Source organism: Panthera uncia, chromosome A2 (assembly GCF_023721935.1).
Source record: "Panthera uncia isolate 11264 chromosome A2, Puncia_PCG_1.0, whole genome shotgun sequence".
Lineage (NCBI taxonomy): Eukaryota > Metazoa > Chordata > Mammalia > Carnivora > Felidae > Panthera > Panthera uncia.
Window position 1 is genome coordinate 52,036,002 of NC_064816.1, and position 26,591 is coordinate 52,062,592.

Genomic DNA, 26,591 nt, shown 5'->3' on the forward strand with positions numbered 1-26,591 from the left:
ATAGTATTAAGAATTCAGTTCTTTAGTTACACTAGTGAGATTTCAAGTGCTCAATAGCCACCTGTGGCTAATAGCTACCATAGTGGATAGTGCAGACAAAGAAAATTTCCAACATTCCAGAAAGTTCTGCTCTAGACAGCACTGTCCTAGAAACCAGCTACCCAATGAGCATATAATAAAATAAAGATATTTTGGGGGCACCTGGGTGGTTCAGTCGATTGAGCATCAGATTCTTGATTTCAGCTTGGTTCATGATCCCAGGGTTGTGGGATCAACCTCCACCTTGGGCTCCACAATGAATGTGGAGCCTGTTTGAGATTCTCCCTCTGCCCCTCCTCTCCACTGTTTGCACTTTCTTAAAAAAAAAAAAAAAAGTATGTGTATATATATATATATGTATATATACACACATACATATATATATACATACATATATACATACATACATATATACACACATATATATATACATATATACATATATATATATATATATATATATATATATATAATTTATTTTGAGAGAGAAAGAGGGGAAGGGGGAAGCAGGGAAGGTGCAGGGAGAGAGGGAGAGAGAGAATCCCAAGGCTGTCAGTGTAGAGCCTAACAGGCTCACTCCCATGAACAATGGAGATCACAACCCGAGCCGAGATCAAGAGCCAGGGGCTCAACTGACAGAGCCACCCAGCTGCCCCCAAATATCTTTTTAATATCTCTATTAAAAAAGATATTTTTAATCCTTATCTTATGAGGGAGAAAAACATAGGTCAGAGAAGTTGTGTTTTTATCCCAAGGCCACACAGCCAGGAAGCAACCTAGCAGGAATTTGAATGCAGTGTTGTTTTGCTCTGAAGCACATGCTACTCCCTTTCTTTCTTTCTTTTTTTTTTAAGTTTACTTATTTATTTTGAGAGCAAGAGAGCATAAATGCGTGAGGAACAGAGAGAGGGTGAGAGAGAAAGAGAGAGAGAGAGAATCCCAGGCAGGCTCTGCACCTCCAGATGCAGAGCCCCAAGGGGCCTACGGGGCCCTCAAACCCACAAACGCAGAGATCATGACCAGAGCCAAATTCGGATGCCCAACCAACTGAGCCACCGAGGTGCTCAGTTGAGCCTCCCTTTCTTGAGAGCCAGCAGCCTCTTGGCTGTTTAAAAAGGCACAGGGCTCTCTCCTACTCCTACATATCCTCCAACTCTGGGCTTGTACCTAACTGAAGAAGGTGTGGGCAGCTTCATTGAAGGATTGTTGCGCAAGGCATTGAAAGATTTAGGGTCTGTCCAGATTTCATCTCAGATCCATTGGCTGTTCCACACTTAGTAAGTCTCTACACTTCTCTGGGTCTCAGCTGCATCTCTATAAAATGAAGAAACTGACCCTGTGGCCTGAAGATTGGAGATAGCACGCAAGGGACCTGGTGACTAGGTACACTCTTCAGCTCCTGCCTGATTCTGAGGCAGGCCACATGAGGAGTAGGGTGGGGGTGGAAGTGCTTTGGTTGGTTTGACCCACAATAGCAGCTCTTGTTGCTTGAATGCCTACAGATGAAAAAGCTGAGGCTCATAGACGTGAAGTAATTTGGCCAGGAGAATTGGGATCTGAACCAGAGACTCTCTGATCCCACGCGAGTGCCACGCAACCAGAGTCGGGACCCATAGGAATCAGGAGGCGTTTACCGGTGAAAGGTGGTGAGCTCCCCATCTCTGGAGGTGTGCAAGTCGGTCTGGGCCACGCACAGAGCAGTGGCTGGTGTCCGGGAGCAGACCATAGAGCCTCTCGCAGGCCCCTTTCCGCCTGCCGCGGCGGCCCCGGCCCAGGCGCGAGCGCAGCGCCACCAGGGCGGGGCGGGGGCTGCTATTTCTGTCCGGTGAGCGCAGCCCGCGCCGCGAGGCGGGGGAGGGGGCGCCCGCGCCGCCATATTCCCTCCCGCCGGCCGGCCCCGCGGCGTGCAGACACCATGAGCACCGCCGCCTTCCACATCTCCAGTCTCCTGGAGAAGATGACGTCCAGCGACAAGGACTTCAGGTGCGTCCCGCTGCCCGGCCCCCAGTCTCTCCGCCTTCCACTGAAACCCGGGCCTTCTTCGCCTCTGGTCGCGCCGGCCCATCCCCCACGAGCGTGCAGCCCCTGTCCCTCTCCCCGCGTAAAGCTCCACCCCTCCCCTGACCCCCGCATCCGCCTCCCCGGCTTCCCTGTTTCCCGCGTCGCTGCCCTGCCCTTTCTACAGTCCCAGCTTCATCTCCCACCGTGCGCGCTTCGACCCCTGCCACTGTCCCCTGGTCGGCGGAGCCCCGGCTCCGCCCCTCTGCACCTTTCCTCTGCCTCCTCTCCTTCTCTGCCCAGCCCTCATCTCTCCCCGTGGCTGATGCGCCCAGGCCCCCCGCTTCAACCCACGGTGAAGCCCTCAGCCCCTCCTTGGGCATCCCAGCGCCTGCCTCTTCTTCCCGGCACTGGAACTCAGTCCCTTGTCGGGCCCACGACCCGGGGACTGACTTTTCCATGGATACCCTCAGCACCGCCCTCTTCTCTTCAGAGTCATCCCAGGCCTCCTCCCTGCACTTCATCAGGGCATCTTCTCTCCTCCCCTCCCCTCCCAGGCTTGCTCTGACACAGCCCTAAGGAAGGGGCTGGGCTGAGTGGCTTTGCAGGCACTGGTAGGTGATGGTTGGGGTGGGGGCTTTTAGGGTTTGGGTGCCACTCCCCTTATCATTGTTCCCCTTTCGCCAGACATCTCTGAGCCACACAGGAACAGAGCTGGAAAGAAAGGAGGAAACCTCTCGTCCAACCCCCTCATCCTCAGGGGGAAACTGAGGCCCCTGGAGGCCAAAGGGATTGGCCCTGGTCACACAGCCAGTTCTGGACCCTGGGAGCTAAAAGGAGCCCACAGAGACCAACATAACCCACTTATTGAACATTCTGTCAGTTTATCCCCAGTTTACAGATAGGGAAATGGAGGCTCAGAGTCATGAAGGGGCTAGTCGCAGTCACAGAGCTATGAAGTGGAGGACGTGGGGTCCAAATCCAGGTCAGTCTTAAGCCAGAAACTGAGATCTCAGCAAGGCCATCTGATTCCAGCCCTCTGACAGGTGAGGAGATTGAGGCCCTGTTCTCCTGGTCTGGCTCCTGCCCTCTCCTGACACCCAATCCTCAGCACCCCTCAAGTGCCTCTGAGTAGAGCTTTAGAACACAGTGCTGGATTCAGAGCCTGGCCCCAGCCACTTACTGGCTGTGTGACTGTGGACTTCTGAGCCTCAATTTCTGTTTCTATAAGGTGGGATGATAATAGAACCCACCTCAGAGGGTTGGTGTGTGTATGAAAAGAGTTAATAACATGTGCAATGCCTAGATTAGTGGCTGGCACCAGGTAAGTGCTTAATAAATCGTTACTTATGCACATCAGAAACCTGCCATGCCCTCTGCCCACTCTTTACTTGTAAACCCCACCCCCTTTCTTTCCTCCTTTGACCTGGCTCACCCCTACTCTTTTGTCACCTCTTTGGGATGCCTCCTGACACCCAGGCAGGGTTGGGCACCTCTCCTGGGCTCCCACAGCGCCTTCCCCGCCCCATGTTTCTACTGCATCACTTCTAGCCCCTGCGCCAGGCCTGTGTGTTTCCTTTTTGCATCCCAGAGTCTGTTCGCGGTACACAGAAGGTGCTCAGTGAATGTTTTCTGGATCCCAGGCTCCCTGCTGTGCTGTCCAGTGCAGTCTCAGTCAGTCCACCCCTCTGCCTGGGTGGTATGATTGTCTTTCCTGTTCTTCAGAGGCTTGGCGAGGTGAAGTGACTTGCCCAAGGTCGCATAGTCGGCTAGTGGCCGAGGGGATTTGCACCACTGTCTCTTGGGCCCCAGGTCCAGTCTCCAAGAGAGGGAGTTGGCCCTGCCATCTAGAGCCAGAGAAGCCCTTTCAGTCTGCTCTGCCTGAGAACACTTAAAACCACCCAAGCATATGAGGATGGTGTCTATTTTTAAAGTCCGAATACCAGGAAGGCTGGGTCCTGCTGACCAACTGTCCAGGTGCCCATGTGGCAGAGTATTTCAGCTGAGTTGCCTCTAGGATTTCTCTGAAATGAAACTGAAACTGTGTCCTCTGGCTTCTGGAGGCAGGTGGCGACAGCAAGTGGGAGTCCCAGGCAGGGTGAAGGAAACCTTTGATCCATGTTGTCCCTCTTTGGGCAGGAGGCTGCTCAGTTCCCACTCAGACTCCAGCAGCCAGATGGATAAACTGGGGGGTCTTGCAGGAATTCCCAAATCATTTTTTGAAAACATAATAGTAATTGTTGAGGAGCCGGGAGACCTGACTGGTGGGCGGAGACTCCTCCCAACTTGCTGTGTGTCCTTGGACAGCTCCTACAACGCCTCTGAGCCTGGTTTTCCCATCTGCCTCACGAGAAGAGCTGGTTGTCCTATTGAAACCTCCCAAGGATGTTATGAAGTGGAGCAAAGAATATTCCCCTTTCATAGGTGGGAAAAATGAGACTCTAGAGAGGGGTCAGTTGCCTAAGTTCACCTAGAATAAATGAAGCCAAACTTCAGTGCTAAAGCTCTTATCTACCAAATTACATGCTTTACATCCCCCACTGCCACCACCACATCCATGTACACAATACGGCTTTCTTTGTGAGCCGGGTATTTGCAGGAACTCGGGGGTGTTTGAAATGCTGAGGCATCTCTCGGAAGGGTTGGTTTCTTAGTTCGGGTTTCCACACACTGCTTGGCTGTCAGGGGCTGGCTCTCTCCCTCCTTTCCCTCCTGCCCTCGCCCTGCCTTCCAGGCCCTCTCCAGAACTATTCTTTGCTGGGTCTGGAGTCCCAGGGATGAACATGATGGGCCCTTGTGAGTTCACAATCTAATGAGGAGACACGCTGGCGACCAAGCTTGTAATGAAGGATGAGGAGTGCAGAGTGCTCTCACAGAAATCTATCCAGGGGAGCCAAGCATGATTAGAGACTGTGGGTTGGGGATAGGGCACGGTGGTCAGAGGAGTCATCCCTGAGGCTGGGCCATTTGAGCTGGGCCCTTGACAGTCGAATAGGAGTTCAACAGAGAAGAAAGAGGGGGGGCACGAGGCTCATCTTGGGCAAAGGAACACATTCTTTCAGTTTCCAGGGTGAGCTGGGTCACCATGAACTGCAGCAGAAATGCAGCTTAGAGACCCTGGCTGCCATCTCGGAATGTCCCCTCAGCCGGGCAGACCTAGGAATGCATGTGCCTACCCCACGCCTTGGCCTGGCTCAACTGCAAACCTTCTCCTTCATCTTACCTTGGCTGCATCTGCAATGAGGAGGCCCAGAGGTGGGCACAGTCAGTCCTGCCACTCCCTCCTGGCCTCCAGCCCAGCCTCCTTCCTTTCAGCAGCTTGAGGTTAATCCCAGCTGTTAAAAATAAACAGCAGTGACAAAGACCAGTGCCTTCCCGGTAACAGGGCGCTGGGGGCCTCCCCGTGACATTATGCAGCAGGTCTGAACCTGCAAAGATGAGGCTAGAATCCCGACTGTGATCAATTTTGCCACAGGAGGCTTGGGAGGGGTGGGGGAGGCTCTTGTTAACAGAGCAAGCTCAAGCCCAAAAGCAAGGCTGGTGTGAGGAGGCAGAGTGGCCTGGTGGGTCACCAAAAGCTGGAGGCTTTCTCTGGGGCTGCCACCGTCTGGCCCTGACTTTGCCGCATCTCTCCTTGCCGCTCTGGCCTTCTCCAGCCTGTCCTCATAAGTGCCTGCAGGAGCCAGTGAACAGGTGCAGTGGGCCTGGTGGGAACCTGGTGGACTGGAGAGAGTGTCCTACCTAATGAGGGCAGCCATGCCTTGACCAGCCAGTTATTGTCACCAGGGGATGTTGGCCCAGTTGTATCCAAATACTCTATTTTCAAGAGAATCTGGAAATCACAACTTTTACATCAACTTTCCCAGTTTCCCAAATGCTGATAAATCAGATTTTTGAAAAACATCTGCAAGGTGGACACAGCCGAGGGCTGCCAGTGTAAGGCTGCTCTGCCTTCTTAATCCTGGCAGGAGCAGTGCTCCATGATGCCCTTGCAGCCTCAGCTCATGGCCTTCCAACTCAAGACTCCCACTGCAGTTTTCATTCCCCGGGACACAGCATCAGGCTACACAGATCTGCCCACCTGTGGCTCTGATGCCCACCCTGGACCAGGGAGCCATGGCTGTGGACTGGTCAGCTGTTGACACTAGTGTCTAAGATGTGCTTGTGGCCCATCAGCATGGCCTAGTGCAGTAGTTCTCAGGGTAGGGTCCCCACCCCCAGGAACTTGTTAGAGATGAAAATTCTTGGGCCCCGTCTCAGACCTGATCCCAGAAACCCTGGGGGTGGGGCCCAGCAGTGTCTAACAAGCCTTATGGGTGATTCTGATGCCAGCTAGAGTTTGAGAACCACTGGTCTAAAGGCAGGGGCTGAGTGGGTTCTCTGAGGTGGGGGTGGGCAGGGCTAGCCCCACTCCACCTGTCTGGTAGAGAGGTGTCTGTTCAACCTTCTAGCATGAATGAGAGGTGAATGATGTAACATGCCATTATAATGAAGTACTACTTACTGAGTGCTCATTGTATGCTAAGTCCATCACATACGTTCTTTCATTTTAACTTCCATATAACCCTGCAAGGCAGGTGCTATTCTTATCCCCCCCTTTTTTTTCTGACAGGTAAACTAGGGCTCTGAGAGGTGAAGTGACATGCCCAAGTTCACATTTACATAAATGGCAGAAGCAGGAGCCACCAACCTCAAAGCTCTCAGCATTTGGCCAGGGTGCTGTACCACTCATAGTCTGCCACCATGTGGCAGCTGGTGCCTTACACATGGGTCTCCTTGTAGCCCGACCATGCCTACAGTGCAGATAATCTACTTGCCCTTGAATCTTTGTATCAAGGTCTGCTTCTGGGGGAACGCTGAGATACCTCCCAAATTACTGGGGGCCTGGAGCTGCTCAGTAATCCTCCTCTGCCCTCATGCCCAGGTTCATGGCCACCAGTGACCTGATGTCAGAGCTGCAGAAGGACTCCATCCAGCTGGACGAGGACAGTGAGCGCAAGGTGGTAAAGATGCTGCTCAGGCTCCTGGAGGACAAGAATGGCGAGGTGCAGAACCTGGCCGTCAAGTGGTAAGTTTTGGCCTTGGTATGGATGGGACAAGGCCAGGTGTGACAGAACCCCAGGGATTGCCTCTTTGGGGTGCAGCTTCTGATAGAATAGTTGCTGAGCAGCTCTTGAAGCCCCAGAGGAGGTGGACAGTGCCGTGGTCTGGATTTCCCCAGAAGTCAACCCGGTGACAAGGATTCAAGTGTAAGTTTATTTGGGAAGTGATCTCAGAAAACTCCAGTAGGAGAATAGGAAAATGAGGTAGGGAAGGAAGAAAACCAATAAGGTGTGAAATATCAAACAAGATACTGCTGTGGGCAGATGGAGCTTAACCCTACTGGGGGCCTTTGGGACACAGTTGTAGGGGACACCCTGTGGAGTGTTCCACCCGCCAGCTGTCAAGTCCTGTTGAGGCTGTTCCCAAGGTAGCATGGAGGGTTATGTATTCCATGACGCCTCCAGCCAGAGAAAGCCCTGAGGTACAGATGCATGTGCTGGCAGCTGGAAGGTCATGTTGGCATGCAGAAGAGTGGTGAGAGCTGAAGGGAGAGGGGGCCCCAAAAGTCTTTCCCCTTGGCACTATGAGGTTACAGTCCTGAGACCGTGGAGAGTACCTTTAGAGCTAAAAAAGCAAGATGAGGTATGTGCAGGGCACATGTGTGTGTAGGTGGAGGATTGAGGAATGGCAGGGGTCATTGAGAATTGGGGCATTGCCTCTCGAACTCTGTGAGCTAAGCCCAGGCATTCTGGGTCGTCTTAATGAATTTCAATTTGATCCTAAGAGCAGAGGGAATTCAGTAGAGTTTTATGCAGGAACATGACGTGGTCATGTTTGTCGTCTGGAAGTATCCCTCTGGCCATGCAGTAGCGATAAGATAGGGTGGATGGTGGTTTCCCAGTAGCAGAACCAGTAACACAGTAGCATGTGTTCGGTATGTAAATGCTTGGGCCTGTTGACTGAAGTGATAAAGTCATGAGAAGCCTGTTCTAAATGTAGGCTCATTGTGGTTGCCATGGCAGCTGGTAGGTAGAGACAGGTATGGATGCTGGGGACTCAGATACCACAAGCAGCGTTGCTCTTAGTGACAAGATTTTCTGAAACGGCGAACATCTCCTGGTAGTTTCCCAAAAAACCAAGTACAGTCTTCCTTTAATTTACCTACACAATTATATGCTTGGAAAATTTAGAGTCTATTAAAATAGTATAAAAAGTACTTTGTGTTTATATGTAAATTGAAAGTAGATTTTGGACTCAGATAATTATAGAAAGGCTTTTTTTTTTCCTATACGAATGCCCAGTGGGATGTTAGAACACATCCAGCAGGATGTGAAATATGTTCTGTTTTGCAATATTGTCTTTCCCAGCCACCCCCCACCCCCAAAATAAAAGCCAGAAGCGACATCTTATTAGTTACAATGACCAAAAAAGGCCCCCATAAATTTCCAGAACACCCCTGAGGGCACTGCACCCCAATCAGGAACTATGGGAGGTGGAAACGGGAACCCTATGATTACTTAGATGGAGGAACTGATGGAGAAAAACATCAAGAGAGCCAGGGTTTGCAAACTGGTATGCATTGGAGTATCCTGGGACCCTTGTTGAAGCTATGTATTCCCCAGGGATTCAGATTCAGGACTGGGAGGAGTGGGGAGAGGAGGCTGAGGTAGGCAGATGAGAAGGCAGCACCTGGGAATCTGCATTCTAATGAACACCAACATCTCAGAACCACTCATTTAGGTCAGAGGTTCTCAACCTTAATGGCACAGTAGAATCACCTAGGGAATTAAAAAAAAAAAAAGACAAAACAAAAAAAAAACCCTGCCAATGTCCAGGCCACACCTGAAAACCAATTAACTCAGATTCTCTGGGGCTAGCACCCAGGTGACAATTTTTTAAAGGTCCCAGGTGATGGTAATGCACAGTTAAGGCTGAGAACTGGTGTGTCTAGTGTAGCTATTTTTAAAATTCAATGTGGATTCAAATCACCTGGGGCCTTTGTTGAACTGCAGATTCTGGTTCAGTAGCCCTGGGGTAGGACCTGAGATTCTGCGTCTCTGACAAGTTCCAGGTGATGCTGGTGACACTCATGATGCTGATCTGTGACTACAGTAAGCAAAGCAATGCTCTAAGGCAGAGGTTCTCGAAGTGTGGTCCCTGGACCACCAGTATCAGCATCTACTGAGAACTTACTAGAAATGTAAATTTTCAGGCCCCATCTAGACCTTCTGAATCTGAACATCTGGGGTGGGCCCAGAAGTCAGTTTTAACAAGTCCTTCAGTAGATTCTCATACACACTCAAGTTTGAGAACTGCTGCTCTCAGGCATTCCTTGGTTTCCAGCTGAGGTTACTGGGTTCACTGGTTTGGCCATACACTGAGATGCAAAACCCAGGAGGTGGTGCAGGTTTGGGAGGTGCCAGGAATGATGTTGGCAGAGCAATAGGGTGCCTCTCCTTCTGGCAAAATAGGGAGTCCCCTGTTGATCTGGAGCCTTTTCCTCAGCACATGTGGCCCTGTGGGCCTGAGGGGACCCTAAGGAGCAGTGTGACTCAGGCTGAGCCTGGGGCTTTTGGACCCCATCCCTCCCTCTCTCCCTACTCAGCCTGGGTCCTCTGGTGGGCAAAGTGAAGGAGTACCAGGTGGAGACCATCGTGGATGCCCTCTGTGCCAACATGCGGTCAGATAAGGAGCAGCTCCGAGACATCGCTGGCATCGGCCTCAAGACTGTCCTGTCGGAGCTCCCCCCTGCAGCCACAGGTACCCAGGCCCCAGAGATTAGGCACTATCATCATTTGTGCTACTTTACAGTTAAGAAACTGGGGCTCAGAGAGTTGAAGGGATTTACCTAAGACCAGCCAGCTAGTAGGTGGCAGAGAATTCAGACCCAGCTCTGTTTAACTTCATGGCTCTGTGTCAGGAATGCTTTAGCTGCGAGTAACAAAATCTAATGACAGCTTGAAGAAGTACAGCGTTGCTTTTCTCACATAATTCTGGAGGGATCAGCCATTCCACTTTTGTAGCAATTCATTTAGCAGCTCAATTAGGACAGGGTGAGGTCTCTGCCTGTGTCTTTTGTCTTTTATAAGGAAAGCACATGTTTCTCCAGAAGCCCTCAGAAGTCTTCTACCTATAGCTCACTGCCCAAAACATGGTCACTTGGCCCCTGCTAAGAGCAAGAGCATCTAGGAAAGGAGCTTCTCCTGCCTCCTTAGTTAGAAGGTAGAAGGCAGAGGTGTTGGATATGGGGTGAATCAGCCAACAGGTCAGCCATCAATTCAGCTTCCTTAGCCACCCCCTTTAGTTCTTTCAGACTCTGGGTCAAACCTTGGACCACGTAGGGTCAGCAGGATTCTCAGGAATGTGAGCTCAGGAACATAATGACAGCAAAGGCTGACCAAAGGTGGAGGCCAGCCCTAGCCTCACTGTGCTGTGCTTTTGCTCCGTGCAGGCTCTGGCCTGGCTACCAACGTGTGCCGGAAGATCACCGGCCAGCTCACCAGTGCCATTGCTCAGCAAGAGGATGTGGCTGTGCAGTTGGAAGCCCTGGACATCCTCTCTGACATGCTGAGCAGGTACAGGAGGCCACCCTGGGCAAGGAAGACCGGGAGAGGGTGGCGAGGGGACAGAGAGGGACTCAAATCCACAGAGCCGGCACTCACTGCACACCAGGCTCTGTGCTTGGGGTCCCTTACTTGTCCTGGCAGCCCTAGGAAGGAGAACTCCTTCGTCTCAATTCTGTAGTCTCTGTCTCTGCCCAAAGTCACTGTCAGCACCAAGGTAACAGTAAATGGCAGAACCTGGGGTTGAATTCAGGTCTCTCCAAGCCCTGAAGCCTGTATATGTTCATCCTCTCTCTCACCCCTTTCTTTCTCTTTTTCTTCTTTGGGGTGATATAGCTGAGCCTTTGTTTGTTTATTTTTAATTTACATCCAAGTTGGTTAGCATATAGTGCAATTATGATTTCAGGAGTAGATTCCAGTGATTCATCCCCTATGTATAACACCCAGTGCTAACCCCAAGTGTCTTCCTTAATGCTCCTTACCCATTTAGCCCCTCCTCCCACCCACAACCCCTCTAGCAACCTTCAGTTTGTTCTCTGTATTTAAGAGTCTGTTTTGTCCCCCTCCTTCTTTTTATATTATTTTTGCTTCCCTTCCCTTATGTTCATCTGTTTTGTATCTTAAAGTCCTCATATGAGTGAAGTCATATGACATTTGTCTTTCTCTGACTAATTTCATTTAGCATAATACCCTCTAGTTCCATTCACATAGTTGCAAATGGCAAGATTTCATTCTTTTTGGTTGCCGAGTAACACTCCATTGTGTGTATGTGTGTATATATATATATATATTTATATATACCACATCTTTATCCATTCACCCATCAATGGACATTTGGGCTCTTTCCATACTTTGGCTATTATTGATAGTGCTGCTATAAACATGGGGGTGCATATGCCCCTTTGAAACAGCACACCTGTATCCCTTGGAAAAATACCTAGTAGTGCAGTTGCTGGGTCGTAGGGTAGTTCTACTTTTAATTTTTTGAGGAACCCCCATACTGTTTTCCGGAGTGGCGGCCCCAGTTTGCATTCCTACCAGCAGTGCAAAAGGGATCCTCTTTCTCCGCATCCTCGCCAACATCTGTTGTGGCCTGAGTTGTTAATGTTAGCCATTCTGACAGGGGTGAGGTGGTATCTCATTGTGGTTTTGATTTGTATTTCCCTGATGATGAGAGATGTTGAGCATTTTTTCATGTGCCGGTTGGCCATCTGGATGTCTTCTTTGGAGAAGTGTCTATTCCTGTCTTCTGCCCATTTCTTCACTGGATCATTTGTTTTTTGGATGTTGAGTTGGATAAGTTCTTTAAAGATTTTGGATTCTAACCCTTTATCTGATGTGTCGTTTGTAAATATCGTCTCCCATTCCGTTGGTTGCCTTTTAGTTTTGCTGATTGTTTCCTTTGCTGTGCAGAAGCTTTTTATTTTGATGAGGTCCCAATAGTTCATTTTTGCTTTTGTTTCCCTTGCCTCCAGAAACATGTTGAGTAAGAAGTTGCTGCGGCCGAGGTCAAAGAGGTGTTTGCCTGCTTTCTTCTCTAGGATTTTGATGGCTTCCTGTCTTACATTTTAGGTCTTTCATCTGTTTTGAGTTTATTTTTGTGTATGGTGTAAGAAAGTGGTCCAGGTTCATTTTTCATGTCTCTGTCCAGTTTTCCCAGCACCACTTGCTGAAAAGACTGTCTTTACTCCATTGGATATTCTTTTCTGCTTTGTCAAAGATTAGTTGGCCATATGTTTGTGGGTCTATTTCTGGGTTCTCTGTTCTGTTCCATTGATCTGAGTGTCTATTTTTGTTGGGCCTGTATTTTAAATTGTATTGCGCATTTTAAAACCATTCATTCACCCTTCAAGACTTGAGCACCTACTCCACGACCCAGAAAAATGTCAGGTGCTGAACTGGTACTGGGAATGTGGAGATGGAGGAGTCTGGGGCACTCCTAGGAAGGAGCTCACAGACACATAAACTAAGGGGAGTAAGAATAACAGTAAGGAAAAGAGCAGTCTTTAGGAGCTCAGAGGAGGAGCCCCTAACCTGGATGGGGGTAGGGAACCTTCCTAGAGAGGGTCCTGCTAGCTCAGCCTTCAAGGATGGGCAGGACTTGTCCAGTATTGGGTGGGCATAAAGGGGACCCTGGTAGGAGAGACTGCCTTCGGCCCAGAGGCTGGAGAAGACGTGGGGTCCTGGGGGTTGTACAACATAGGTGTGGCGCTCGGGTGTAATGTGGAGAGGGCTGGGCAAGAGCTTAGATCACACTGAATGTGTGAGGAGTGGGGTGGAGGTCAGGGCAGGGGTCCAGGAATGCCTTGTGTATATTTGTGTGCTTCAGACTCCTCTTCCTGTCTGCAGTGTGCATGGTAGATGGGAGGGGTTGAATGGGCAAGGAGACTGGTTAGGAGGCTTCTGCAGGCAGGTGAACTCAGGTTATATTTAGTAGATAGACTCCACAGGGAGATAGACTTGGAGTGGGTCAGGGGCAAAGACTCAAAGATGACACCCAGGCGTTTGGCTTTACTAAGTGGGGGCCCAGACATAGGGCCATTGGCTGTGGTGGGGTGCACTCTGGGAACAAAGAGCAGGTGTGTGGGGAAGAAGGTGATGGGTTCATTTGGGCATGTTGAATCTGAAGTGCCTGGGAGGCACCCACTCAACCAAAGACTCCATGAAGGCAGGCCCTAGGCTCACCTGAGCTCCCAGCACAGGCCCTATGACATTGTAGGTGAACAAATAAATAAATGAAATCCAGCGAGCTGGCCTGGATATGAGAGCGTGAGGTCAATGTGCTTGTGTGGAGTGAGAGAAGAAAAGGTCTCAGGATATGTGTGGAACAGAAAATGCACAGGCCTGTTTGGAGGTGAGGATAGAAGCTGCTGAAGTGAGCAGGGGCTGTATTCTACCTGCGCATTCTCTGGTTTTGCCTCTTGCCTTGATCTCAGAGCTCAGCTTATCCAAAGGGCACTGGAGAGCCATTGAAGGAGTTAGGCAGAGGAGTGACCAGGTCAGAGGTAGGTTTTAGACCACTGTGATCTCAGTAAAGGGGATGGATGGTCAGGGTATTTGGAGAGTGTGCCTAGAGGCAAAGCCCAGACTCCCAAGGAAATCAGCCTCACTGGAGACACCCAAACTCTATTACCATCAGGCCTTCTCCCCAGGCTGGCAACCTGGACATCTGGATTCAACTCCTGGCCTTGTATTTCTTGGCTGAGTGGTCTTGAGAAAGTCCCTCCCCTCTCCTTCTCTTGTGTAATAAGAATAAATAATTACTCCACACAGTTGCAGGGCGCCTTTCCTTATACCAAGGCCGATTGGGTTGTCATAATTCTGGCGAGGAGGTCAGGAGAGGATTGGGGGAAGGAGAGCTGCCTGGCCCAGGTTGCCCTCTGGGTGGGCCCCGTCCGACGTCCCCTCCGACTCCCCAGGTTGGGCGCCCCTCTGGGTGCCTTCCACGCCAGCCTCCTGCACTGTCTGCTGCCGCAGCTGAGCAGCCCACGCCTGGCTGTGCGCAAGCGGGCAGTCGGGGCACTCGGCCACCTGGCGGCCGCCTGCAGCACCGACCTCTTCGTGGAGCTCGCTGACCACCTGCTGGATCGGCTGCCCGGCCCGCGTGCGCCCGCCAGCCCCGCCGCGATCCGCACTCTGATCCAGTGTTTGGGTAGCGTCGGCCGGCAGGCAGGCCACCGTCTCGGTAAGGGGGTGGAGTCCCTCTGTAAGGGGGCGGGGCCGAAGTGGGGAGATGCCGCGGGGCCTGGGGCGGACTGCAGCCTAGGTAAGGGGGTGTGGCTCAGGCAGGGTCGGAACTGGGGAGAGGGGTGGGGCCGGAGTGTCAGCCACCTCCTAGGTAAGGGAGCGTGGCTAACATCTCAAAGGGGGAGGGCGGACCTTGACAGGCAGTGGGTGGGCCCTGAGCTCCACATGCTTCTGAGCCTTACCTACCTGTTATGAGTCTCCCTGGTAATTATAAATCATGCCACCAAACTTAAATACAATATGTTCTATCGTCCTACTTTGACAGATATGCTATAGTAACAATCTATAAGCTGGGTTTGAATTTTTAAAAATTTTTACTGGGGTATAAGGTACATACAGTAAACTGCACTACTTAAAGTGTACAATGAGGTGTGTTTTGACCTATGTGTACAGCTGTGAAATTACTACAACAGTAAAGGTGCAGAACATTTCCATCACCCCCCAAAGTTTCTCTGTGCCCTTTTCCAGTCCGACCCTCCCTCTGCCCCACTCCAGGCAAGCACTGATCTGCTTTCTGTCACCAGAGGTTAGCTTTATAGAAATGGAATCCTGCAGTCGGGGTTGAATTTATCTTCAAGCACATCAGAGTTCTGGGCTGGAACAAGGCAGTGTGGGTAGAGTTGGCCACGGTCTACCCCTCCTTCCTCTCTGGCTCTCTCACTCCAGGGGACTTTATGAACACACATGGGGAACACAGGCTGAAGTCCATGCTCTGTCCACATCCTCTCTCAAACAACAGCTACCTGTTGGTCACTCTTGGGAGTATGAACCCAAGAAGGATGTCTGCACAGGGTCAGACTAGGGTTCATGGTCAATTGGGCAGGAAAATGAGAAAGGGTGTGACTGGAGAAGGGCTGGGACAGAACCCTTTAAAGAGGTGGGCACCTCTTGCCTGGTGCATAAGGGCAGTGCCTGCATTTCTGTTTTTCCCACCTAGGGCTACAACCTAGTGCAGGAAATAAGAGGAGGGCATGAATAATAGTTTCAACAACAGATGCTACTTGAGTGCCTCCCCTGTGCCAAGACTTAGGCGGAGCTCTTTATCTGCAACATGTCATTAATCTTCACAAAATCTCTGCCTGGTAGGCATTGCTGTCCCTACTGGGAAGATGAGTAGATGAAGCTCAGAGAAGTGTTGTGCTGTGTCCAAGGTTGCATAGGTCATAGGTGGCAGAGACAAGGCTAGAACCCACATCTGCTCAACTCTGAAGCTGCTGAGTTGAGTTTGCAGTGGCCAGGGCTGCAGGTGCAGGGACTAGCTGAGTGCTCTGGGCTGAGGGAGCCTGGGGATAGGTCTGTCCTGCCCTCAGTGATACACCTGGCTCTCTAGGGGCCCACCTGGACCGCCTGATGCCCCTGGTGGAGGAATTCTGCAACCTGGATGACGATGAGCTCCGGGAGTCCTGCCTCCAGGCCTTTGAGGCCTTCCTGAGAAAGTAGGTGCAGTACGGGTGCCAGGAGAGGGGGGCCCACGGTTTCTTTGGGAAGTTGGTGGGGAGGGGGTGGGACAGGATGCTGGCCTCAAAGCACTAAGATCTCAGGACTCACCACCGGGCCCACCTGCTACCCTGTCCTGCCTGTCCAGCAGAGCCTCCCCACTCCCACCCCAACAGATGCCCCAAGGAGATGGGTCCTCATGTGCCCAATGTGACCAGCCTCTGCCTCCAGTACATGAAGCATGACCCCAACTATAACTACGACAGTGACGAGGATGAAGAGCAGATGGAGACAGAAGACAATGAATTCAGTGAGCAAGGTGGGTGGCCAACTGGTCACTGGGGCTAGAAGGCGGAAATGGGTGCAGCTTTCCTGGGACACCCCCTCGGCCCCCCAGCCAGAGACAAGACCACATCTGGCACCTCCACCGTGGTCTTAAGCCTTCCTCACTCTCTAGCCCTGACCTCCATAATCTGGATTCCACAGGCCTCCACCCTCTGCACAGATCAAGGTAATGATAGTAATTCCTGTCATTTATTGAGCATCTACTGGTGTGCTGAGCATTTTCATTTCATGGTCATTCTAATAACCCTAGAAAACCACGTGTTTATTATTATCCCCATTTAAAAAAAATTTTTTTTAACGTTTATTATTGAGAGACAGAGACAGAGCATGAGCATAGGAGGGGCAGAGAGAGGAGGAGACACAGAATCTGAAGGAGGTTCCAGGCTCTGAGCTGTCAGCACAGAGCCCGACGCGGGGCTCAAACTCACAAACCCAGCAAAATCATGACCTGAGCCGAAGTCAGACGCTCAACCAACTAAGCCACCCAGGTGCCTCTTATTATCCCCATTTTTTAGACAAGGAAACCCAGACTTAGAGATTTGCCTGCGATAACACAGCTAGGAAGTGGCAAAACTGGGCTTGCAGTCTCCACCTCTATGCTGCCATATCTGTACCTGCTTAGTAACAGTTTCTAAGAGATGAAGCTTTCACCCAGCAGAGTGAAACTCTAGTAGTGGAATGATAGGTACTGGCAGGGGGAGAGAGATACCTGGATGGGGAATGGACGCAGTGGCTTTTTTCCGTTCGTGCCCATGGTCCTAGCTGTCACTGATGGCCCTGGGCCTGTAGGGCATTGATGGAGGCAAAGGACTTAGGGCCTGATCTCACTCAGGGTGAGATGGGATGGTAGGAGACAAGGTTGGACAGGCGTTTTGAAGCCCAAATGCCAAGCCAGGGAGGTTGAGCATTTTCTTGTCAGTAGCAGGGAGCTATGGATTTTTCTTCCTGGGTGGCATAGGGTGGAGATAACAAACAACGATCCATCCGAGGATATCTGCAGTGCTGATAGGACACATCCATGGGACCATCCACATGGCCCACTGTGGCTTCTCCAGATGTCAGTGCTCTGAAAGTCTGAGTCATCTGCAGAGCAGCACGGATAGAAAGAACACACTGGGTCTGTGTGTGTTACACACTAACTGTCCCTAGTTAGGACTGTCCCCTTCTTAGCCTCATGTGTGTCTCTCCAGATGTATGGGTGGACCTCGTGGGCCTGAATGTTAGCTCTATTGTTTCCTAGCTGTGTGTCCTCAGGAGAGTCTCTCACCCTCTCTGAGCCTTATTCTTGTCATCTATAAAATGGGGCTCAAAGCACCCTCATTCCTGAGGCGTGGTAAAATACTTGATGAGGTCTGTACTTGGAGAGTAGAAAGCTTGAAGAGTAGAAAGTCACACAAACACAGCTTTTCCTTGTTAGTAGTCCTGCTTGGAAGCCAGAATCCGGACTTGAGAGGCTGGGGCCAGAGGTGGAGGAAGTGAGGAGGCCAAAGGGAGGCCCTGTCAACTGTCGTTTCTGGAATCCCAACAAGTGAAACATCACACAGCCAGTTCTGAAACGAAAGGATGGGTTTTGTGCCCAAATGGATTGTCTTAAACCCTCACTGATGACTTGGAAGTTAGTTTTGTCCCTCATGTAGGCAAAACAATGAAGGGTCTGGAGACAAAGGGAGGATTCTGGTTTAACACCAACTGTATCCCTGCTCATGTAACTTGGGGTGAGCCGTTTCCCCCCAGTTTCCACATTTCTACAGGGGTGAAATAATCCTTGTCTTACAAGATGGTTGTGAGGCTCAGATGAGGTTGTGGATCTGAAGTGCTTGGCACCACGTTTGGCACGCAGTAGGTGTTCACTAAATGGCAGGTAACATTCCTAATAGTGTGTAAATCAAAATTGAAAGATGAAACAGTCCTGACTCCCTCCTCCCTGCCCCCTCTCTTGTCACTTCCCCATCCTGCGAGACAGCCTGAGTGGGGCCAGGACACATGGGTGTCCTGTTCATGCCCCAGAGAGTGAGGACGAGTACAGTGATGATGATGACATGAGCTGGAAGGTGCGCCGGGCAGCGGCCAAGTGCATGGCCGCCTTGATCGGCTCTCGGCCCGACCTGCTGTCTGACTTCCACTGCACCCTGGCGCCTGCACTCATCCACCGCTTCAAGGAACGCGAGGAGAATGTCAAGGCTGACGTCTTCGGGGCTTACATTGTGTTGCTGCGGCAGACACGGCCCCCAAAGGGGTGGCTGGAGGCCATGGAGGAGCCCACCCAAACAGGCAGCAACCTGCATATGCTGCGTGGCCAGGTGGGCATGCCTCCTCCTGTCTCCCATCCTTGCTCCTGCACTCATGACTCACCCTCCCACCTGCTCACCCTTCCATCCCTCCACCACCGCACCATCTGTCCACCCAGTGAGATGTGTGCACTGAGCACCCACTGTGTGTCTGGCCCTGTGTTAGGTGCTGAGTATAGTGGGGAGCATGGCAGGTGAAGGCCTGGCCCCTGGACCACACAGGGTAGGGGCAGATGGACAACCCAAATAGGGCTTCCAGCCCCCTAAGAAGGAGTTTCAGTTTTATTCTAAGAGCCTAGAAGCCACAGGAGGGGAATTACAGGATCCCATTCCCATTTGAAGGAGCTCACTCTGGTTGCTGTGTGGGAAATGAATTGTCACAGGGAGGGAAAGAATAGATGCTGGAGGCCAACAGGAGGCCGTTGCTGCTGTCCAGGTGAAAGGAATGGCGCTTCGGGCTGGGGGTAGGGGCAAGAGGAGTGGTCAGACTGGAGGAGTAGTATTTGGGTCTTGATGTCAAATTGGATGTGAAGGGTGAGGGACAGGAAGGTGTCTATGTGAGTTCCAGGGTCTGGCTAAAACATGGGCTGCAGTTCCTTGACCTGGTGGAGAAGGGAATATCTAGAGTTCCATTCTGGACATTTAAGGTTCCAGGTCCTCGGATGCCCACGTTGAGGTCAGACAGGCGGTTAGCACACGAATCTGGTGTTGAAGATGGAGATCTGGGAGTCTTTGCTTCACTGGAATCTGAAGCTCAGTGAACAGATGGGCTCCTCTGGAGAGAGAATCTACCCAGGGAAGGGAAAGGGGCCTCCTTGCTTCCCCCTTATGGAGTGTATGGGTGAGAGCCAGACTGCCAGGTGACCTTGAGCAAGTCCCTTAACCTCTCTCTGCCTGTTCCCTATCTGTAAAGAGCCCAGGAATAGTTCCTACCACAGAGGGTCTGTGTATGGAGCGAGTGATGGAAAGCTTGAGATGGAGTGATCCTCTCACACTGGGGGTCCTCCATGGGCATGTGCCCCAGCAAAGCTCCCCAGTGGTCGGTGGGACGCCCTGGTTTCCTGGGTGGTCACGTTTCTCCTTCAAACTGCCCACAGGTGCCTCTCGTGATCAAGGCCCTGCAGCGGCAGCTTAAGGATCGGAGTGTCAGGGCCCGCCAGGGCTGCTTCAGCCTCCTCACTGAGCTGGCAGGCGTCCTCCCTGGCAGCCTTGCAGAGCACATGCCCGTGTTGGTCGCAGGTAGGATGGACTACAACCAGGTATCTCTCAGCCTGGGCTCTTCCAGAACCCAGACCCCAGGCCTCAATCCCCATGGGTAACCTGTTCAGCAGCCTATGGTGGCTCCCCACTGCCAGCGGTGAGAACAAAGCTGGGGTGCAGGCCCTTCTTTCTGGTTTCAGGGGAGTTTCCTGGCCTTGTGTCCCTCAGCCCTGGCCAAGCCCTGATTTTTCAGGATCTGCAACATAAGAGCCCTGGGGCCTGGGTCCAGCTCACATGCCTGCCGGTGCTCCCCCCCCACCCATATCCAGGGATTGCCTGGGGCTCCCTAACCTTTGCACCCACCCCACAGGCATCGTCTTCTCTCTGGCGGACCGTTCCAGCTCTTCCACCATCCGGATGGATGCCCTGGCCTTCCTGCAGGGGCTGCTGAGTACAGAGCCAGCTGAGGCCTTCCATTCACACCTGCCGACTCTCCTGCCACCTGTGATGGCCTGCGTGGCTGACCCTTTCTACAAGATCGCAGCTGAGGCCCTGCTGGTGCTCCAGGAGCTGGTGCGGGCCCTGTGGCCACTGGACAGGCCTCGGACGCTGGACCCTGAGCCATATGTTGGAGAAATGTCTGCAGCCACCCTAGCACGGCTCCGTGCCACTGACCTGGACCAGGAGGTGAAGGAGCGCGCCATTGCCTGCATGGGCCACCTCGTGGCCCACCTGGGTGACCGGCTTGGGGATGACCTACAGCCATCGCTATTGCTCCTTCTGGACCGCCTGCGGAATGAGATCACCCGGCTGCCTGCTGTCAAGGCACTGACGCTGGTGGCCTTGTCCCCGTTGCGGCTTGACCTGCAGCCCATTGTGGCTGAGGCACTGCCCATTCTGGCCTCGTTTCTGCGAAAGAACCAACGGGCGCTGCGCTTGGCCACACTGGCTGCCCTGGATGCCCTGACCCAGAGCCAGGGACTGAGCCTCCCTCCGTGTGCTGTGCAGGCCGTACTGGCCGAGCTGCCTGCCCTGGTCAGTGAGAACGACATGCATGTGGCTCAGCTGGCTGTGGACTTCCTTGCCACGGTGACCCAGGCCCAGCCGGCCTCTTTGGCCAAGGTCAGCGGCCCTGTGCTCTCAGAGCTGCTGCGGTTGCTACGCTCACCCCTGTTGCCAGCAAGTGTGCTGGCAGCTGCTGAAGGCTTCCTGCAGGCCCTGGTGGGGACGCGCCCCCCGTGCGTGGACTACGAGGAGCTCATCAGCATGCTCACTGCGCCTGTTTACGAACAGGCTGCGGACGGCGGGCCGGGCCTGCACAAGCAGGTGTTCCACTCTCTGGCTCGGTGTGTGGCAGCCCTTGCGGCCGCTTGTCCCCAGGAGGCGGCAGGCACGGCAAACCGCCTGGTCTGCGATGCCAGGTCGCCCCACTCGAGCACAGGGGTCAAGGTCCTGGCTTTCCTGTCACTGGCTGAGGTGGGCCAGGTGGCTGGGCCAGGCCCCCAGCGGGAGCTGAAGGCAGTACTCCTGGAAGCCTTGGGGTCACCCAGTGAGGACGTGAGGGCGGCTGCCTCCTATGCACTGGGCCGCGTGGGCGCCGGGAACCTGCCTGACTTCCTGCCCTTCCTGCTGGGGCAGATCGAGGCTGAGCCCCGGCGGCAGTACTTGCTGTTGCACTCGCTCAGGGAGGCCCTGGGGGCCGCCCAGCCCGACAGCCTGAAGCCCTACGCCGAGGACATCTGGGCCCTGCTGTTCCAGCGCTGTGAGGGTGCCGAGGAGGGCACCCGGGGGGTGGTGGCTGAGTGCATCGGCAAGCTGGTCCTCGTGAACCCTCCATTCCTTCTGCCCCGATTCCGGAAGCAGCTTGCTGCAGGTAGGGGCACAGGTGTGGGCAAAGGCAGTCCAGGTCGGAGGTGGGCAGTTTCTCCCAAGTGGCTCACTCACAGGGAGCTAATTCAAGTGATTAGATCTGAAGAGTCTTGGTGTGGATAAGGCAAAGGCAGAGAAGCCATTAAAAACACAGTGTTTCCTGAGACGTGTAGGCCCCCTCCTGGGGGCTCTCTGGGATGGAGGAGACAGAATCCTTAATACGTCCCTACAAAAAATAAGTTTTTCATGATGCCGCCTTCATACTCCTTGGTGTGGACAGCAGCCTCATGCTCCAGGCACAAGTTAATAAAAGGAGTTCTTGGCCTGCAGGGAGTGCAGCTCTCTTGGGTTTGTTTGAGCCAGGAGCAAATGTCAGTATAGACTAGGTAGGACCGGGGGCCATACTCATAGGGTTTGGGGAGGGTCCAGCAAAAACCAGGGGCAGGTTTTGTGTGGTTCGGTAAGGGCACGTCAGGGCTCTCTGAAACTCAGGGAGGAAGAAAGCAGACAGGTGGGGCTGTGGGGCTCTTGGGTAAGTGAAAGCCCCTGGGAATGAAAGGCCTCCAGGCCTTGAGCTGGCCAGCTGCTCCTCTGAGAGAGTCAGAGGGTGTATTTATTCACATAACGAAGGCAAAGTGCTTGGTATAGCATATGGTATGTAATTAATACTAGGTAAAAACTGCTGTTGTTATGTTCATGATCACAGTTAAGCCCTCACTGGGCTGCTGGGTTTATAAGAAGCAGCTTGGTGGCTCACACCACTGCATGGACGAGAAGAACGTGTTGAGGACATTGCCTGTTACACTCACAGGGCTCTTCACAAGGAAGCTTGAGGGGCCAGAGTCTTAGGATATGAGGAGCAGCCCCGCCATTTCCAAGCCCTGATTCACTTCTGCCTCATGCACCCTGTTGAACCAGTTAAGCGGTCACATTGCCTTTTTACCACCAACTGCCTGGAAGCTTAGAGCCAGACTCATGGCCTGCTTCCAGCAAGTTCATGGGACTTCCTAGGTGGCTCTCCCTGCCCTCACTCTAGTCTTCCTTTCACTTCCTTGCCTGTGTTTTTCCTTGGCCTCGTTTTTGTCATTAAAAAAAAAAATTTTTTTATTAATGTTTTTATTTATTTTTGAAGGACTGAGAGAGACAGCATGAGCGGGAGAGGAACAGAGAGAGAGGGAGACACAGAATTTGAAGCAGGCTCCAGGCTCTGAGCTGTCAGCACAGAGCCGGATGCAGGGCTCAAACCCATGAATCGTGACATCATGACCTGAGCTGAAGTCGGAAGCTTAACTGACTGAGCCACCCAGCCGCCCCTCGTTTTTCTTATCTTAAATTCACTTAATCCTGTTCTGTTGTCCATGTCTTCATGAGCCACACTGAATCTTGTCATAAGCCAGTCAGGATAGAGAAAGAGGAAAGAACTGTAAGTCTTAAGTCAGTAACTCTTTTCCGTTTTCACACCTTGGGACCAAAGTGTAAACTTTCTTCTGACTCGAATGTAAGGGCTAAATGACGGAAACAACCTTAACCCCTCACTGTTGGGTGCTGAGGTAGAGAGGAGGGAGCAGCTGCTGGGTTCTTTGTTAATAAGCCTCTATATTCAGCCTCTATATTCAGAAAGCAAGCGGAAAAGTAAGTAACTTCTCCATTCCCAAGCTTTCGGGATGTTCTGAGTTCTGTTGGAATCCCCTTGGCCTTCAGCTTGCCTGGAGCACACCTGCCGCCTGCTTAGAGAATGCAGGCCTGAGGAGGAGGGCCCAGCCAGGGCTCAGATTCAGCCATTGAATTCTGGATCTGCTGTGTAACCTTAGATATGAACTTAACCTTTCTGGGTTTTTTTCCTCATCTGTAAGTCAGAGATTAATAATGATTTTTATGAAACGTTTTGATTTATATTACCATTTATTGTTAATCAATAGGACCATCCTGAGGATAATGTGTCTGAAAAGTAGAACGCAGCCCCAAGGCCTGAGCAAAGGGCTTTCTTTGGACTATGGATTGACCACTGTCTTGGGTTCTTGGTTCCCTGTGTGCATCCTGCAGTGTGGTTACCTGAGAACTGGCAGTTTTCCTCTCAGCCACCACAGGAGAATTTAGGGATGCATTTTAGACTGCCAAGGGGAAGGGCATTGACTTCACCAAAGATGGGTGTTTTGAATGGGGAGGGGTCCAGTTCTGTCTCCCAGGGAGGCAGAGAGCCTCAACACCTTCTGACCTGTGTCTCAGTTTCCACATCTGTAAAATGGGGGTGAGAAACCCTTAACTGTAGGTTCTAAGGTTGATTCAGAGACCCCGTCATTTACTGAGTGTCTAGGATTGTCCCTGCCGCTTACCAAGCTGATGCCTCTTGTCCTGCAGGTCGGCCACACACACGGAGCACTGTCATCACAGCAGTCAAGTTCCTCATCTCTGACCAGCCCCATCCCATTGACCCCCTCCTGAAGAGCTTCATCGGTGAGCACCCCCACTCCTCTACTCCCGGCCCCGCTCATCCCCTCCTCCCAGCCTTTGAGTCCAGGCTGATTTTTCTTACACATTAGCTAAGGGGAGTCTGAGGCCCAGGAGGCTACCTCACCTCTATGATGGGCAGCAGGGCCTGGTTCAAATCCCTGTGCTGCCACTGAATTGCTGGGTGAGCCTAACATGCCACTTCTTACCTCTGAGCCTCATTTCCTCATCTGTAAAGTGTAAGGGGGTAAGAACCCTTATCTGCAAGTTCTAAGTTGATTCAGAGGCCCCATTTTTTACTGGGGGAAGGTACTCCATGAACACACAGTCTCTTACACGTGGAAAACCACCAGCCTCTCACGTGCATTGGCTTCGGTGGGCTTCAAGCTAGGTAGAGCTCTACTGGAATTGGGGAGAGTGGCTCCCAGCTCATACCCTGTCTTAGGAGTCTTCTGGACTTAGGAGCCCAAGCAGACTTCATTGGTGAGCCCTCTCTTTGGAACTCTGCAGGACTAGGCTCTTCCTAGAGAAGGCAGACATTCACAGCTCTGAGCCTGCAGGCCTGTAACTGGATCACACTGGGAGTCTGGCCCTTCTCACACAGGCAGCACAGCCTGGTGGAATGTGGAGAGATTCTGAAGTCTGCCAGTCTTGGGTTGACAGCCTGGCTCTGCTACTCTCTGGCTGTGTGAGCATGGACAGGTCATCTCATCCCCAGCTCTAAAACGGGGGTGACGGGGTGCCTGGGTGGCTCAGTTAGTTGAGCATCCGACTTCGGCTCAGGTCATGATCTCACAGCTCATGGGTTTGAGCCCCATGTCGGGCTGTGTGCTGACAGCTCAGAGCCTGGAGCCTGCTTCAGATTCTGTGTCTCCTCTCTCTGCCCCAACCCCGCTCATGCTTTGTCTCACTCTGTTTCTCAAAAATAAATAAATGTAAAAAAAAAAAGTTTAAAAAAACCGGGGGTGTTGGGGTGCCTGGGTGGTTCAGTTGGTTGAACGTCTGACTCAGGTCATGATCCCAGGGTCGTGGGATCAAGCCCCACATTGGGGTCCACACTGAGCATAGATTAAGTACCGCTTAAGATTCTCTCTGTCTCTCCCTCTGTCCCTCCCTCCCCTTCTCTAAAATAATATTTAAAAAATTTTAAAACGGGGATTCTGATCCACACTTGCCAGGGCACTGTTGTGTGAGACCAGGGGTCAGCAGGTGTGGCCACACTCTGAATTGGAGAACATGTCTAGAAGCCACAGCAATATCAACAGCAACTTCATCCCATCCCCTGACCCAGTGGGCATATGTTGCCCCTAGTTCTGAATTCCCTCATCTTGCCTGAGCCGTCCATGGCTAGCAGTCCTAGGGACCTCTGCCTAGGTGTTTGTTTCTTGTTGTATGGTTGAACCACAGTTTTCGTGCTCTCACTGCATATCAGATATAAGGCTAGGCCCTTTGGTATACCTCACTGTAGTTCATTCTCCCTTGCTTGAGGGTCGCATGTTACAGATGAGGAGGCAGAGATTCAGAGAGGCGACTTGAACTCCAGTCTTGCCAGGTTCCCCACCAGGACACAGTAGAAGAGCCCCAGAGGTTACCGGCTCTGGATATGAATCCTGCTCTGCTGGGAGACTTTATGTTCTTCCCAGGGCATTGTATTGGGAAGCACAGCATGGCAGTTTTCCCCATGACTGGTGATGGTAACTCTGATAACCTGATTAAGGTGGAGACTTCCAGGTTCTCCACTCTAAAATTACTTTTTCCTTTGGAATGAATAAGTATTTTTGAGTCTGTCAAAACATCCTGTTCATCAAATTTCTGCCCACCACATTTAGCATCCATTGTGGTTTCTTTCCTGATTCAGTGATTTCTGACAGTTGCCAAATGGTGACTTTTAATTCAGCATTCCTTCCATATTTGTTAGATTGCTTTCTGTTCTCTGGAAGAACTTTTCCTTATCCCCCATTTATTTATTCATTGATTTATTCATATCGTTATAGACTCATGGGTTCCTGTTTTATTCAGTGACTTATAACTATTTACTGTCTTCATTTATTTTGATTCTTAAGCTTGTCTTAGATGTGGCCAGTGTGAGCCCTTCGGACTGGTTCCTATGTTCTGTTGATGTGTTTCCGTCATCCTTTGAACATATCCTTACTTTTTGGCACAGTAAGATGCCCTACACTTACCTTGAACCTTTGCTGCCTCAGCTCTGGAATCAGTCCTTTGTTCAGGGAGCCCTGATTTTTTTTAGTGGAGAATGGTACTTAGAATCCAAGATCTAGACACTAGGTGTGCTAATTGCTACTGGGGTGCCATTGCTTCAAGGTCCTCTTAACAGACAGAACTAGGAAGTATGTGAATGTGTGAATGTATGTACACAGACACACATGTACATGTGTTACCTGCTCTTCCAGTCCAGTACTGCAGGGCTCCTTCTAGCCTTCTTCCGTTCCATACCCTTCTCTTACAGGGAAAAGCCCAGTTCCTGCTGTCTACCAGATATTTATACGCTTAATCCTGGAACACACAGAAAGTAGACTGACAATTGCTAACTTTTATCTCTGTGAATAGTCAGTATCTGTTTATAGGTCTTTTGTCATTAGCCGGAGGGCAACTA

The 26,591-nt window shown here is 51.7% G+C and overlaps 1 protein-coding gene across 1 annotated transcript in view; it reads left to right on the forward strand.

The window, feature by feature from the left end:
• Window positions 1-1,908: 1,908 nt before the first annotated feature.
• CAND2 (cullin associated and neddylation dissociated 2 (putative)) overlaps window positions 1,909-26,591 on the forward strand; it is a 33,352-nt gene continuing 8,669 nt past the window's right edge. The window contains exons 1-11 of the mRNA XM_049641018.1: window positions 1,909-2,022; window positions 6,962-7,105; window positions 9,686-9,840; window positions 10,532-10,655; window positions 14,063-14,328; window positions 15,721-15,826; window positions 16,004-16,146; window positions 18,180-18,472; window positions 19,558-19,699; window positions 20,031-21,533; window positions 23,888-23,983. Of these exons, the coding sequence (XP_049496975.1) occupies window positions 1,955-2,022; window positions 6,962-7,105; window positions 9,686-9,840; window positions 10,532-10,655; window positions 14,063-14,328; window positions 15,721-15,826; window positions 16,004-16,146; window positions 18,180-18,472; window positions 19,558-19,699; window positions 20,031-21,533; window positions 23,888-23,983 (3,040 nt within the window). The 5' untranslated portion in view covers window positions 1,909-1,954. The remainder of the gene's footprint in view (window positions 2,023-6,961; window positions 7,106-9,685; window positions 9,841-10,531; window positions 10,656-14,062; window positions 14,329-15,720; window positions 15,827-16,003; window positions 16,147-18,179; window positions 18,473-19,557; window positions 19,700-20,030; window positions 21,534-23,887; window positions 23,984-26,591) is intronic.